The sequence below is a fragment of the Ranitomeya imitator genome, chromosome 6, assembly GCF_032444005.1.
Source record: "Ranitomeya imitator isolate aRanImi1 chromosome 6, aRanImi1.pri, whole genome shotgun sequence".
NCBI lineage: Eukaryota > Metazoa > Chordata > Amphibia > Anura > Dendrobatidae > Ranitomeya > Ranitomeya imitator.
The window spans coordinates 369,358,122-369,375,162 of record NC_091287.1 but is presented as its reverse complement, the minus strand read 5'-3'; the positions used below and the strand labels follow the sequence as shown (position 1 = coordinate 369,375,162).

The 17,041-nt window shown below is 44.5% G+C and overlaps 1 protein-coding gene across 1 annotated transcript in view; it reads right to left on the bottom strand.

Annotated features, from left to right (window-relative positions):
• Positions 1-259: 259 nt before the first annotated feature.
• The window catches only part of LOC138642673 (cadherin-19-like), a 225,822-nt gene continuing 209,040 nt past the window's right edge, over positions 260-17,041 (bottom strand). The window contains exons 11-12 of the mRNA XM_069730990.1: positions 1,772-2,020; positions 260-1,006 (exon numbers count right to left, since the gene is read on the bottom strand). Of these exons, the coding sequence (XP_069587091.1) occupies positions 585-1,006; positions 1,772-2,020 (671 nt within the window). The 3' untranslated portion in view covers positions 260-584. The remainder of the gene's footprint in view (positions 1,007-1,771; positions 2,021-17,041) is intronic.

The window sequence follows — 17,041 nt, the reverse complement described above, 5'->3', positions numbered from 1 at the left end:
TTCTTCTGTGGAATGTATAGGATTGCCTACAAACAATCAGTGTTGTAAAACATACCATAATATTCATATATATTTATTCATATTTAAATTCATTATATATGTCTGTGTGAATAAGACTCACAAATACCCAAATTATTCACAGAGCAGTACCATTGTCAAAGGTTATAAGAGTTTGCCTTTATCCACCATTTCCATGAAAGCTCAATAATTAAAAAAAAAATAATAATAAATGTCATTTAGCTTTCTTTTTGTTTCTTTTGTATATTTAGCAGTGATGAGCGAGTATACTCGCTGCTCTTGTTTTCCTGAGCATGCTCCGGTGGTCTCTGAGTATTTTTTAGAGCTCGGAGATGTAGTTTTCATTGCCACAGCTGCATGATTTACAGCTGCTAGACAGGCTGAATACATGTGAGGAACGCCTGTTTGTTAGGTAATTCCCACATGTATTCAGGCTGTCCAGCAGCCGTAAATTATGCAGCTGAGGAGATTAAAACTAAATCTCCGAGCACTAACAAGTACTTGGAGATCACCCGAGCATGCTTGGGAAAACCCGAGCAACGAGAATAATCGCTCATCACTAGTATTTAGTAGTATGTATCAATCTCTGATACATTAGTCTCAGTAAAGCTTAGTGAGCTAAGTGATCCAGAGGGTGAACCTGTGCCTTCAAATGCATAGCAGTGAAGGTAGTCCAAGGGAAGAATACTTTTGTCTGTATTTGCTTCTTCTAATTTCTCCGACAGGAATTCCTTAAATATGGCCACATCAGGACCAAGCCCCAAGGACAATCGATACATACTTTGAATATCAGTTCTAATTGTTCTTTTTAGCTTTCGTTCACGCATTACTGTTTGCTGTCTGAGTCCTGTAATGTCAAAAGCTTCGGTGTCTTCTTCTCCTCCCCCTTCGTCATCATACTTTACAATATTTTCTTTTAAGTCTTCTCCTTTCTCACTCATCATATTCTGATTTTTCCGGCATCTTACATGCACAAGTAATGCCAGCACTAGGGATACAGTAGAATAAAGAGATTATTTCCATACCACAAATGTCATTACTATGTTACCATATTTTCTAGTGTTAAATACTAAATGCTTGTTTTGGTTCCGATAATTACTAGTTATGATGTCTTTCCATAGCAACTATCAGTGATCTGACCATTGAGGCCACTGTTCGGCTGTAAGGTCAAGTGACTAGTGGAAAGTTTGTCACTGTTTCTGGACAATCAGAGCAACAATCCTTGAGCTTGGGAGCAGATACAGGTGGTAAGTGCAGTTTCCTTTTTTTCTTTTAAAACGCATGGTTTCCCTAAGTTATTTTTATTAACAAAACAGAAAACCCCTTTAACCCTTAGGAAAAATCATCTTCCTGTTCCTGTAGCTGGGTTTTATAATGCACGTAAAGAATTTATTATATGACATATCACTTCAATAGTTTTGATATTTACTTTTGATCAGTTATAAGAAAATGTTCACAAATTCTATCTATCTATCTATCTATCTATCTATCTATCTATCTATCTATCTATCTATCTATCTATCTATCTAAATGTCACTTCTGTTTATCACCTATCTATTGTATTTGCATATACAGTTTAAGATGTTCCCATAATCACTATTATATCATAGCATGGGATAAATAGTACGCAATTATAAAATGTTCCTCAAGTTCTGTGCAATTTAAAGAAAAAATTTAAAGAAAATTTTTTCATGGTTTTCTTTTTTTTCTTTTACCTGTTTATGTATTGAATAACAATACTTTCATGAATTACCTAAAATCATAAGGATGAAAATTGAAATTCCAGCGAAAGCTCCAGAGTTTACAAACTTGAAGAAAAATCCTCCTTTTCCACAGGATTCTGTGTTGTTATCAATGCCGCAATCACACACTTTAATGGTTAAGGTGCTAGTACTGCTGAGTGAAGGGGTCCCATTGTCACTTATTATAACTGTCAAGTAAAATAATAGATTGTCTTGAGAGCTATATCCATCTTGAGCTGTCAAAATGGTAGCCGTGTTATCTGAAAGAAAATTCAAAAACATGTATTTAAGAAAACTTAAAAAAGATACATGTCATTTGTAAATGGAAAAAAGTCTTACTCTACAAAATAATCTTGTATTTTCCTTTCACTTTTCATAGTACATTTTAGGACACCATTCTATCTTTCAAACTTGTTAAAAATCATATATCTCACTTTTAGTCTCTGATTGTCGAATAAAGACATACTGTATCTTTTCAAGTTTAGTGGTAACTCTAAAAAATAAACAAAGTTTAGTTATCTACAGAAATATATGAAAGTACTTGATTCTTATTTTTAATCATTTCAAAGATTTTGCTTATCTAAACAAATATTAACCCCTTTCTACCATTGTTCATACTATTCCGTCCATGTGGGGTGGGCCCTACTTCCCATAGACGGAATAGTACGTCCAGCATGATCAGCTGCGCTCACGGGGGAGCGCGGCCGATTGTCAGCTGACTATGACAGCTGACATCTGGCACTATGTGCCAGGAGTGCTCATGGACCGCTCCTGGCACATTAACCCCCGGAATGCTGCAATCAAAGATGATCACAGCGTTCCGGCGGCACAGGGAAGCATTGCAAAGGGAAGGGGCTCCCTGTGTGCTTCCCTGAGACCCTCGGCGCAACGCAATGTGATCGCGTTGCTCCAAGGGTCTCCTACCTCCTCCTTCCTGCAGGCCCGGATCCAAAATGGCTACAAGGGGCCGTCCGGGTCCTGCAGGGAGGTGGTTTTCAAGTGCCTGCTCAGAGCAGGCACCGGGAAGCCTCCCTGCAGTGCCTGTCAGATTGCTGATCTGAGATCAGCAATCTGTCACTTTACTGTGACGTCCCCCCGGGGCAATGTAAAAAAGTAAAAAAATATATATATATACATATATATATATTCACATGTGCAAAAAAAAAAGAAAAATTCCTAAATAAAGAAAAGAAAAAAAAAATATATATATATATATATTGTTCCAATAAATACATTTCTTTATCTAAATAAAAAAAACAATAAAAGTACACATATTTAGCATCGCCACATCCGTAACGACCCGACCTATAAAACTGTCCCACTAGTTAACACCTTCAGTGAACACCGTAATAAATAAAAAGAAACGAGGCAAAAAACATTGCTTTATTATCACACTGCCAAACAAAAAGTGGAATAACTCGCTGTTAGGGTTGGCGGAATGCATTGAGTATATATATGTATAAATAGGTGCGTTCGCAACTCGGGGTCCACCGTGCAGGAGAGGAACCTGCTGCTGGCAAATGGCGGCACTATATGGCAGTATAATCGAACTCTGTTAACTCCACAGAGTCGCTAGAAATAAGATGATGTGCCCTGTTAGCGTCACAGGGGAACACAGCTAACTGCTGAGCTGGAGGCAGTCAGTGGTTGTGCACCCAGAAAAGCACACAAACACTCCTCACTGGAGGTGCCGGTATTCTAGGGGCTTATTTCAGCCGGGTGCCTGAACACACACATACAGGCACGACCACAATTAACAAGCTCATGACATGAGGTCATACTAGCGCATGGCCGTGCGTCCATGCAAACCTTTTATAGCTGCAGCAGCTTCAGGACCTTCATAGGGAACCAATGGAAGTTGCTACAGTACCTGAGCAACTTCAGGACCTTCCTAGAGGACCAATGATAGCTGCTGCAGTACCTGAGCATGTGACCCCTGACCTCCATTGAGAGGTCTTACCTTGGGCATGCTCAGTGTGTGCAAAGCTGGACTTATTCCAAGAAAAGCCTGCTCGCCGCTGACCAGTGCAGGCTACAACAGCAGAGCCTGGAAAGGCAGCAGTAACCCTTTGCACAGCATCAGACTGAGTGAGACGCTGGGACCGACGTCTCTGCTGAGCAGGCTCCACTGTGGCTGATGTAGAATGGGAGACCGCAACAGACACGGCTCGAGATTCCCCTGTGCAGCGGCGGGAACTCGACTCCTAACATTACCCGCCTGTTATGATCTGGTGGTTTAGGAACAACATGAGACAAGCTCTGAAGGAGGTGGTATCTGTACTGACCGCAGACCCTGAACCTAGCAGCGCAACTAGAAATAGCCGTGGGGGGTACCTGACGCTCCCTAGACCCCTCGGCACAGCCTAAGATCTAACTTCCCCTAAAGATGGAAACAGGAAACCTATCTTGCCTCAGAGAAAATCCCCAAAGGAAAGATAGCCCCCCACAAATATTGACGGTGAGAGGAGGGGAAAATAACATACGCAGAGATGAAATCAGATTTTAGCATAGGAGGCCAGTCTAGCTTGATAGATAGGACAGGAAAGGATACTGTGCGGTCAGTATAAAAACTACAAAACAATCCACACAGAGTTTACAAAATCTCCACACCTGACTAAAGGTGTGGAGGGTAAATCTGCTTCCCAGAGCTTCCAGCTAACAGAAAAAATCCATAATGACAAACTGGACAAATATAGAATGCACAGAACAATAGGTCCACAACATGTGGACTGAAATGAGCAAAGCCAGAACTTATCTTTGCAGAACTGGTCAGGAAACCAGGAGAATCCAAGCAGAGATGTGAATCCAGCCAGAGAACATTGACAAGTGGCATAGGCTGAAGACTAGAGCCAGGTTAAATAGCAGAGCCAGGAGAGACGATTAGTGAAAGCAGCTGCTAAAGCTAAACCTAAGGAGCGGCAGTTCCACTCAAAACCACCAGAGGGAGCCCAAGGGCAGAATTCACAAAAGTGCCATTTACAACCACCGGAGGGAGCCCAAGAACGGAATTCACAACACCCGCCCCCCTAGGGCTCCCCCCTCCCTGGGCCTCGATTCGCTCAAAGGCTGCAATGGGGAGCAGAGCCCGAATGTGTTCCACAGGTTCCCAGGTTCTGTCCTCTGGGCCGTGACCCTTCCTGTCCACCAGATAATTTTTCTTGCCACGTACCACCTTGCACCCCATGATAGCATTCACCTCAAACTCTTCCATGGATGAACCCGATGTCGTGTCAGAAAGCTGGGACAAATAGATGGGCTTTAAGAGAGAAACGTGAAAGGTGTCGGTGATACCAAGGCGCGGAGGAATAGCCAAATGGTAGACCACAGGGTTGACCTGTTCCAGAACCTTGAAAGGGCCTATGTAGCGAGGCGCAAACTTAGTGGACTCAACTCGCAGCCTGATGTAACTGGCGGAGAGCCACACTAAGTCGCCAGGAGCAAAGGTCGGAGCAGGGTCCGGATGGCATTCTGTGTGCGGTCACATGCCTCCACCACCCAGTCTGTCACCCTAGAATCAGTGGATAACACGGGCATGGGCACAGGAACACGCAGATGCTGGCCGTAATTAAGGAGAAAAGGAGTCTGCCTGGTAGAGTCGGCTACGACGTTGTTCGAAGCAAATTCCGCCCAAGGTAGCAAAGATTCCCAGTCATCCTGCCTGGCAGAGACAAAATGTCATAAGCATGTGACCAGAGTCAGGTTGGCCCTCTCTACCAACCCATTTGTCTCTGGATGGTAAGCAGAAGAGAGATTCAGCTCAATGCTGAGTAAACGACAGAGTTCTCTCCAGAACTGAGACGCAAACTGAGGACCTCGGTCACTGGCAATTTTGTCTGGCATGCCATGTAGATGGAAAACATGTTTGACAAACAATGCTGCTAAAGCCCGTGCTGAAGATAACTGTGGAAGCGGAACCAAGTGCACCATCTTAGAAAAATGGTCAGTGACTACCCAGATAACTGTACAGCTACGAGACTTGGGTAAGCCTACCACGAATTCCATCCCGACCATCTCCCAGGGCCTGTCTGCCACTGGCAGGGGGTAAAGTTGCCCAGCAGGCCGTTGCTGAGGAGACTGATACTTGGCGCAGGAGACAAATGCCCGAATATAGTCCCCGATGTCACAGGCCATATGCGGCCACCAGTCCATCCTCGCCAAGAGCTCAGATGTCCTCTTGGTCCCAAAATGTCCACCCACCCTGGACGAGTGAGCCCAAGAGAGAACCTCTGGTTGCAAATTAGATGGAACGAAAGTCTTGCCTGGGGGCACAGACATTTCCTACCATCATATTCTTGTGGCCGTGGCTGCTCTAAATCTGAATGTAGTGATCAAGACTGTTGGCTAGTGGGACTGGACTGTGAGGAAGACTGGGTGGTGCTGCCAAGCATGCTGGAAGAATTATCTACTGTCCAACTGACCACCTATTCGCACTGCTCTGGCTTTAGAAGTGGTGTACTGTGCCTCACTGCAAAGTGGGACAGGAAACTAGGCATCGTGGATGTGCATGTTTCTTGTTCTCCAGCAACAGGCTTTGCCGCCTCTGCCCCACGCCCTTGGCGTCTACATGCACCATGAACAACACTTTCACTGCCCTGTCACTTACCGCACGCCTTATGCATTTTCAAATTGCTAGGCCCCTTGAAACCAAGTTTATTTTTAATATAAATTAAAAATGTCATCTCCTGTAGCATTCAAAGCAGTTTTTTGGATTTTAATACCACCATTATGTACCACACAGCATGTAATATTATATGGGTGAATATTTGAATCCAGAAAACTTTTTCAAAGGTCTCTTCAAACCTCAAACCTCAAAGTATAATAAATGTAACATACAGCATAGAACATTGTTTGTATCTAGCAGTCAGAAAAAGCTTTGAAAAAGTTTTCTGGATTCAAATATTCACCCATATAATATTACATGCTGTGTGGTACATTTCAATATTATAAAGCACATCCACGTCAAAGCATAAAAAGGATAACATATTTTTAGAGAGTGGCTTTTCCACAAATTGAAGCTCCATGGAAAACCATGCAAACAAGCAAATTCAAATTTTGTCTGATCTCCTCATCTCTAGTAAACAGCACTCCATACATTATCATTTTTTTTTTCATATACAAATACAATACATACAATAATAAAAAGGCATGTAAACGGATACAAATGGAATGTGCTCATACTCATATTGACAATTTCCACCACATATCATTGGCTAGATGAAGAGAATGGGGCATCAGACTCGCCTGTCAGGATAATGTACCAGAGAAGTCCAAATAGATGTAATAGAGAATAGACTTTATTTCTACGCGTTTCGTGGTGATCACACCACTTCCTCAGGGCAGTCTATCTACCTTGCACCACATATCATGTATCAGTTAATGTGAATCAAATATAAAAAGCATAAAAGTCAATCAGTAAGCAATGCAATGTATATCTACAAGATCTGTCACAAATGCACTTCAAATATATAATAACACCCAAGATTTAAAAAATAATATTGCCAGTACATTAAAAAGCCAAGGGAAACCAGACCAGAAGAGAAAAATGCAATTTGACAAGACTTGAAAGTACTGTGAAAACAAATTAGAGGCCACCATCAAAATTCACTTTAAAGCATACCAGTAAGAGCAAGTAATAATAGGATAAAATAGGTATACAAAAACAAAAAATGACAATGCTTATTAGCCTATAAGCCAAAACCAAATTTGAAAACAGTTCAAAAGCTAAAACGCTGTTCATGATGATAATCTAACCATTAATAGAGCTTGAACCTGTCCTGTCTAAAAATAGAAAAACAGAAACCCCTAGCAGAAATTGCAATTACTGAGATATAATTAACCCCTTAGTGACAGAGCCAATTTTCTGCTTAATGACCAAGCCAATTTTTACAATTCTGACCACTGTCACTTTATGAGGTTATAACTCTGGAACGCTTTAACAGATCCCGCTGATTCTGAGACGGTTTTTTCATGACATATTGTAATTCATGGTAGTGGCAAAATTTCTTCGATATTACTTGCGTTTATTTATGAAAAAAAATGGAAATATGGCGAAAATTTTTTACATTTCACAATTTTCAAACTTTGAATTTCTATGTCCTTGAATCAGAGAGATATGTTGTTAGGACTGGTGGAACGCACCAAATAATAATTAGAGAAGATTTAAGGTGTGTTCGCAGTCCGGGGTCCACCGTGCAGCTAAGACACCTACTGCTTGGTAATGATGGACTATATGGCAGTATAATATGAGTACACACACGGGTTAGCTACACCCAGAATGAAGGACGCGAACCCTGTTGCGTCACAGGGCCACGATACTGCACAGAGAGCGCAAGCAAGGCGACACAGTACTCTGCTTCAGACTCAGGGTAATAGTCCCTCTAGATCTCTTGCGCTCGACACCGCTATTGTGATGCCAGGGGATCAACTAAAGTAAACATTTACCACACTGGGGTGTATGCAGTGCCGCTCTGGCGGACGCCACTAACCACCCTAACTAGGGCCAGGAAAGTGCACTTTCTGCACACGGCGCCACTCTGGCAGTTGCTGCTAACTAGACTAAGAAACTTGTGCTAATGTGCAGGAAAGCACTGTCGGGCGCTAGGTAGCTCTACCATTCGTGAGCAGGCAACAACACTAGAGATGGGAATGATTCAGAGCTTTCATAACTCGACAGGTATTCATCCACACACACAAGTTTACACTAGCGCATGGCCGATTGGCCATGCGAACCTTTTATAGTAGTAGCACTCCGGGACCTTCCTGATGATCCAATGGAAGCCTCAACAGGACCTGAGCATGTGACCCCTGAGCTCCAATGGGAGGTCGTCCCCTGGGCATGCTCAGTGTGGGAAAAGCAGGACTTACTCCCTTAAACTCCTGCCTGCTGCTGATCAGTGCTGGCTGCAAAGGCAGAGCCTGGAAAGGCAGCAGTACCCAAGCGCACAGTATCAGCTTGAGTCAGACTCTGGGACTGACGTCTCTGCTGAGCAGGTTCCACTGTGGCTGGAGGAGAATGGGAGACCCGGTGGACATGGTTCGAGATTCCCCCTGTGCAGCAGTGGGAACTCGACACTTAACATAAGTCACACAAAATAGTTAATAAATAACATTTCACACATATCTGTTTTACGTCAGCACAATTTTGGAACCAAATTTTTTTGTTAGGAAGTTATAAGGGTTAAAAATTGACCAGCAATTTCTCATTTTTACAACAAAATTCACAAAACCATTTGTTTTTAGGGACCATCTCACATTTAAAGTCATTTTTGAGGGGTGCACATGACAGAAAATACCCCAAAGTGACACCAATCTACAAACTGCACACCTCAATGTGCTCAAAACCACATTCAACACGTTTATTGACCTTTTACGTGCATCATAGGAACTGAAGCAATGTGGAAGGAAAAAATCAATATTAAACTTTTTTACAAACATTTTACTTCAGAACCATTTTTTTTATTTTCTCAAGTATAAAAAAAGAAAATGAACCACAAAATTTGTTGTGCAATCTCTTCTGAAGGCGACAATTAAAATTAGACATTGTGTCGCGTTTCGAGAGCCACTGATGTGCCTAAACAGTGGAAAACCCCCACATGTGACACCATTTTGGAAACTAGACCACTTATGGAACTTATCTAGATGTGTGGTGAGCACTTTGATCCCCAAAGTGCTTCACAGAAGTTTATGACGTAGAGCCGTGAAAATAAAAAATCATATTTTTTTCCACAAAAATAATATTTTCATCCACAAATTTTTATTTTAACAAGGGTAACAGGAGTAATTGGACCATCAATGTTGTTGTACAATTTGCTCTGAGTACGCCGATACCCCATATGTGGGGGTAAACCACTGTTTGGGCGCACGGTAGATCTCGGAAGGGAAGGAGCGCCATTTGACTTTTTCAAAGCAGAATTGGCTGGAATTGAGATCAGATGCCATGTCGCGTTTGGAGAGCGAGCCCCTGATATGCCTAAACAGTAGAAACCCCCCAGAATTGACACCATTTTGGAAACAAGACCCCTTAAGGAACTTATCTAGATGTGTGGTGAGCACTTTGAACCCCCTAGTGCTTCACAGAAGTTTATAACGCAGAGCTGTGAAAATGAAAATTCTTTCTTTTCCTCAAAAATGATTCTTTGCCCCCAAATTTTTACTTTCACAATGGTAACAGGAGAAATTGGACCGCCAAAGTTGTTGTGCAATTTGTTCTGAGTGTGCTGATACCCCATATATGGAGGGGACCAGTGTCGTTTTTCAATTCAGACTTTGATAGAATCGTGTGCGGGCATCATGTTGCATTTGCAGAGCCCTTGATGTGCCTAAACAGTGGAAACCCCCCACAAGTGACCCCATTTAGTAAACTAGACCCCCCAAGTAGCTTATCTAGATGTGTGGTAAGCATTTTGAAAGCCCAAGTGCTTCACAGAAGTTTATAACGCAGAGCCTAGAAAATAAAAAAATCATTTTTTTACACAAAAAATGATTTTTTAGCCTGCATTTTTTTTCCAAAGGGTAACAGGAGAAATTGGACCCCAAAAGTTGTTGTCTAGTTTGTCCTGAATATGCTGATACCCCATATGTGGGGGGGACCATTATTTGGGCACATGTCGGGGTTCAGAAGGGAAGTAGTGATGTTTTGGAGAGCAGGCTTTGATGGAATGGTCTGGGGGTGTCATGTTGCGTCTGCAGAACCCTTAATGTGCCTAAACAGTAGAAACTAACCACATGTGACCCAATTTTGGAAACTAGACCCCCCAAGGAGCTTATCTAGATGTGTGGTGAGCACTTTGAATGCCCAAATGCGTCACATATATTTATAACGCACAAAAAATTTTATTTTCCAAGGGTAACAGGAGAAACTGGACCTCAAAAGTTGTTGTCCAATTTGCCCTGAGTACGCTGATGCCCCATTTGTGGGGGTAAACCACTCTTTGGGTGCACAGCAGAGCTCAAAAGGGAGGGAGAACCATTTGACTTTTTGAACGCAAAATTTTCTGGAATCAATGGTGGTGCCATGTTGTGTTTGGAGACCCCCTGATGTACCTAAACAGTGGAAACCCCCCAATTCTAACTCCACCCTAACCACAAAACACCCCTAACCCGAATCCCAACCCTAACCATAACCCTAATCACAACCCTAACTCCAACACACCCCTTACCCTAATCCCAACCCTAACAATAAGCCTAGTTACATCCCTAACCCCAACACACCCCTAACCCTAATCTCAACCCTAATCCCAACACACCCCTAACCCTATTCCCAACCCTAACCATAACCCTGACCACAAACCTAACCTGTTATGATCTGGTGGTTAGAACAAATAGTGGACCTGGTAGTTAGAGCACCAGAAAAGACCTGATAGCACATGAATACAGGACAAGCTCTGGGAAGTGGAACCTCTGCTGACCGCAATCCCTAATCCTATCACGTACACTAGAAATAGCCGTGGAGCGCTCCTAACATGACCTAGGCGCCTCGTCACAGCCTCAGTACTAGCTAACCCTAGAGATAGGAAAAATAAGCCTATCTTGCCTCAGAGAAAATTCCCCAAAGGAAAAGGCAGCCCCCCACATATATTGACTGTGAGTAAGATGAAATCACAAACACAGAGATGAAATAGATTTAGCAAAGAGAGGCCCGACTTACTAAACAGACAGAAGATAGGAAAGGTCACTTTGCAGTCAGCAAAAAACCCTACAAAAGCCACACAGAGAGTGCAGGGAAAAATACCTTCTGCACCGACTAACGGAGCGGAGGCGCCCCTCTGCGTCCCAGAGCTTCCAGCAAGCAAGGCAAAATTCACATAAGCATACTGGACAGAAAAAATAGCAAACAAGAAAAAAGCAGAGCAAAACTTAGCTTCTGCTGGAGGAAACAGGTAACCAGGAAGATCCAGGAGCAAACTAGACCAATGCTACAACATTGACAGCTGGCATCGGACAAGGATCCAAGTGGAGTTAAATAGAGCAGCCCACTAACGAATTAGCCTCGTCACCTGTAGAAGGAAACTCAGAAACACCCACAGGCATCAGAGAAAGTCCATGGACAGAACCAGCCGAAGTACCATTCATGACCACAGGAGGGAGCCCGAAAACAGAATTCACAGCACTAACCCTAATCCCAACCCTAACTCTAATCACACTAATCCTGACCCTAACCCTAATCCCAACCCTAACACCAACCCTAATCCAAACCATAATCCCAACCCTAACCCTAATCCCAACCCTAGCCTAATCCAAAACCTAACCCTAGCCCTAATCCCAACCCTAGCCCTAATTCCAACCCTAACCCTAATCTCAACTCTAACCCTAACCTTAACACCAACCCTAAGGGTATGTTGTCACAGGGCATAATCTTTGTGCTTTGGATGCAGCGGACACCCTGTTCCGCCAAAAGCACAGCCCCCTGTTGTGTGCGGAGTGATTCTGGATGTGTTCATTGAACACATGCAGAATCACCGCATCATATTCATAGACTGGGTTATGTATCTTGCGGAGACGGTCTGAAAAGATGCACCGCATGTCCGGTTATGCAGGTCCGCCGGATGCTGCCCTGCACCCATAGTGGAGACGAAATTTCATAAAATCTCCACTATACTGTAACATCTGGACGCTGCGAATTGGAAGCTGCGGCTGTACGCAGCGTCTAATACACAGCAAATCCTGAATGAATCCCTAATGTGGAAACATACCCTAACCCTAATTTTAGCCCCAACCCTAACCCTAACTTTATCCCAACTCACTTTAGCCCAACTGTAACCCTAATTGCAAAATGGAAATAAATACATTTTCTTTATTTTATTATTGTTCCCTAACTAAGAGGGTGATGAAGAGGGGGTTATTTACTATTTTTTTTATTTTGATCACTGTGATAGAGTCTATCACAGTGACCAAAATGAACAAATAAGAAAAATCTTCCTGTTGTTGCTGGCCCAGACCTTGGCGGGAGCAATGCGCATGCGCCCACCATTTTCTTACTGGAAGAATACGCCATTGGCCATGGGGAGAAGCAGGAGGATCCAGGGACACTAGGAGACACTGGAAAATATCGGTAGGTGATCAGAGACCCTATGTCTCTGTCCTCTAATGTGTGATTTTATCGAAGGACAGAGAAATTAAATGGCAAATCGCGTTTATAGATAGAGAGGTGTCTCCACTCCAAAAAGGCCAACTTCATGGCTAGCAACTTCCTGTCCCCTATGGAATGATTCCTCTCTGCCAGTGAGAAGGTATTGGAGAAGAAGAAGAAAGGATGCTTTCGACCTTGAGCATCCTTCTGGAAGAGGACTGCTCCAGTACCAACAGAAGAGGCATCCATCTCCATTATAAATGGTTTATCAACATCGGGTCGATGTAAAATGGGAGTGCTAGCGAAATGTGACTTGATAGAGAGGAAGGCCTTGGAGACCACAATTTGGGATTAGCTCCTTTCATGTTGAGGGCAACCAGGGGAGCTACCAAGGTTGAGAAGTGGGAAATGAACTGGCGATAATAGTTGATGAACCCCATAAAGCGCTGCACCGCTTTGAGAGAATGGGGTTCCTGCCAGTCCATTACAGCCTGTAGCTTGGCAGGATCCATAGCCAACCCCTGGGAGGAGATGATATAGCCCAGGAAAGGAAAGGACTCCTGCTCAAACACACACTTTTCTGACTTGGCATAGAGGGAGTTTGCCCGTAAGAGGTCGAAGACTTTGCAAACATCTCTCTGGTGGGAGTCTATATCTGGAGAGTAGATAAGAATATCATCCAGATAGACTACGACCGAGGTGGTGAGCATATCCCGGAAGATATCGTTCAACAAAGTCTTGGAAAACGGCAGGAGCATTACAGTGCCGGAAGGGCATCACCAGGTAATCATAGTGCCCGTCCCTGGTGTTAAATGCCGTCTTCCATTCATCCCCCTCGTGGATGTGAATTAGGTTGTAAGCACCCCGCAGATCAAGCTTAGTAAATACCCTCGCCCCCGCAGCCTATCGAAGAGCTCAGATATAAGTGGCAGAGGGTACTTATTCTTAGCGGTTATTGCATTAAGACGCCTGTAGTCTATGTAGGGACATAATTCTTCGTTCATCTTCTGCACGAAGAAGAACCCAGCCCCTGCAGGTGACACTGACATCCTAATGAATCCTCTTGCTAGATTCTTCTAGATGTACTGAGACATTGCCTCCGTCTTCGGGAAAGATAACAGATACACTCGACCACGGGGAGGCTCCGTACCAGGCAAGTGGTCAATAGTACAGTCATAGGGGTAGTGAGGCGGAAGAGTATCCGCCGCCCTCTTGGAGAACACGTTCGCATAAGGCCAATAGTGTTTGGGGAGAGAGGAAAGATCTGCGGGTACCTCAGTAGTAGCAAACTGATCGCACTCCCTCTTACATCTACCCTCACAAGATTCACCCCATCCCAAAATTCTCACTCAATATGAGGGGAGTGGTACCGTGGCCAAGGTAACCCTAACAGGACCTCATCAATTCCCTCTGGAATGACAACTAAATAGATAATCTCCTGATGGGATGGCACATAGAAAGAGTAAATGGGATGGTCTGGTGTGTTATCTATGAGGGCAAAGTCGACCCATTCACCACTCATACAGTCACTAGTTTGGTGAGCATCACCAGGGATATTGTGTGCTATTGAGCGATGGCAGAAGACATGAAGATGCCCTCCGCCCCAGAATCCATGCAAAGTTCTACCGTAAGAGTGGATGGGCCTATGGTAATTGTCCCCTTGAAGGACCATTTGGAGGAAAACGTCGCCGTGTCTATTGTACCTCCGGGTCCACCATGAAGAGAAGACACTTGCTGCTCGGTAATGGCAGACTACATGGTGGTATTAAGAGAACACACACATGGGTTAGCTTCACCTGGTATGAAGGAAGTGAACCCTGTTGTGTCACAGGGCCACGATACAGCACAGAGAGCGCAAGCAAGGAGTCACAGAACTCTGCATCAAGACTCATGGTCAGAGTCCCTCGAGACCTCTTGCACTCGACACCGCTACAGTGGTGTCAGGATTAAACTAAAAATAGGTTTAGCGCACTGGGTGCACGCAGCGCCGCTCTGGCGAACACCACTAACCACCCTAACTAGGGACAGGTAAGTGCACTGGTTGTGCACTATGCCGCACTGGCTAACACTGCTAATTGACACTATAGATTGTGCCTGGTGCTGGATGGCACTAACTGGCGCTAGACAGTTCCAACATTCGTGAGCATTTATCAGCACTAGGGATGGGAATGATTCGGAGCTTTCACCAGATCAGTCATACATCCACACAATAATTGATTTATACTAGCGCATGGCCGTGCGACCATGCAAACCTTTTATAGCTGTATCTCTCCTGGACCTACCTAGTGATCCAATAGGAGCCACTACAGGACCTGAGCATGTGACCCCCAACCTCCAATGAGAGGTTGACCTGTGGGCATGCTCAGTAGGGGAAAAGCAGGACATAGTTCCTTGGACATCTGCTCGCCACTAGTGTTGAGCATTCCGATACCGCAAGTATCGGGTATCGGCCGATACTTGCGGTATCGGAATTCCAATACCGAGATCCGATACTTTTGTGGTATCGGGTATCGGTATCGGATACATAGAGATGTGTAAAATAAAGAATTAAAATAAAAAATATTGATATATTTACCTCTCCGGTGGCCCCTGGACTCAGCGCGGGTAACCGGCAGGCTTTGTTGTTCAAAATCAGCGCTTTTAGGACCTGAGAATCACGTCCCGGCTTCTGATTGGTCGCGGGCCGCCCATGTGACCGCCACGCGACCAATCACAAGCCGCGACGTCACCGCAAGCTATTAACGCGCTCATTTTTGAAAAATGAGCGCGTTAATGACTTTCAAAGACGTAGCGGCTTGTGATTGGTCGCGGCCACGCGACCAATCACAAGCCGCGACGTCACCGCAAGCTATTAACGCGCTCATTTTTAAAAATGAGCGCGTTAATGGCTTTCAAAGACGTAGCGGCTTGTGATTGGTCGCGTGGCCGCGACCAATCACAAGCCGCGACGTCACCGCAAGCTATTAACGCGCTCATTTTTAAAAATGAGCGCGTTAATGGCTTTCAAAGACGTAGCGGCTTGTGATTGGTCGCGTGGCCGCGACCAATCACAAGCCGCGACATCACCGCAAGCTATTAACGCGCTCATTTTTAAAAATGAGCGCGTTAATGGCTTTCAAAGACGTAGCGGCTTGTGATTGGTCGCGTGGCCGCGACCAATCACAAGCCGCGACATCACCGCAAGCTATTAACGCGCTCATTTTTAAAAATGAGCGCGTTAATGACTTTCAAAGACGTAGCGGCTTGTGATTGGTCGCGGCCACGCGACCAATCACAAGCCGCTACGTCTTTGAAAGTCATTAACGCGCTCATTTTTAAAAATGAGCGCGTTAATAGCTTGCGGTGACGTCGCGGCTTGTGATTGATCGCGTGGCGGTCACATGGGCGGCCCGCGACCAATCAGAAGCCGGGACGTGATTCTCAGGTCCTAAAAGCGCTGATTTTGAACAAAGAAGCCTGCCGGTTACCCGCGCTGAGTTCAGGGGCCGCCGGAGAGGTAAATATATCAATATTTTTTATTTTAATTCTTTATTTTACACATCCCTATGGATCCCAGGGCCTGAAGGAGAGTTTCCTCTCCTTCAGACCCTGGGAACCATGAGAATACCTTCCGATACTTGATGTCCCATTGACTTGTATTGGTATCGGATATCGGTATCGGCGATATCCGATATTTTTCGGGTATCGGCCGATACTATCCGATACCGATACTTTCAAGTATCGGACGGTATCGCTCAACACTACTCGCCACTGATCAGTGCTGGCTACAAGGGCTAAGCCTGGAAAGGCAGCAGTAACCAAGTGCACAGTATCAGCTTGAGCAAGACACTGGGATTGATGTCTCTGCTGAGCAGGCTCCACTGCGGCTGGAGGAGAATGGGAGACTGCAGCGGACATGGTTCGAGATTCCCCCTGTGCAGCAGCAGGTACTTGACACCTAACACTTAGTGATAATAAACAAAATAGATAAATAAGTATGAAGACAATGAATTGTATATACTCGATTATAAGTTGAGATTTTCAGCCCATTTTTGGGGGCTGAAAGTCCCCCTCTCGACTTGTACTCGAGTCATACCCAGGGGTTGGCGGGGGCTGTGTAATTATACTCACCTACTCCTGGCGCAGTCCCTGCTTCTTCCAGCAATTCAGCTTCTTCCTGTACTGAGCGGTCACATGGTACCACTCATTACAGTCATGAATATGTGGCTCCACC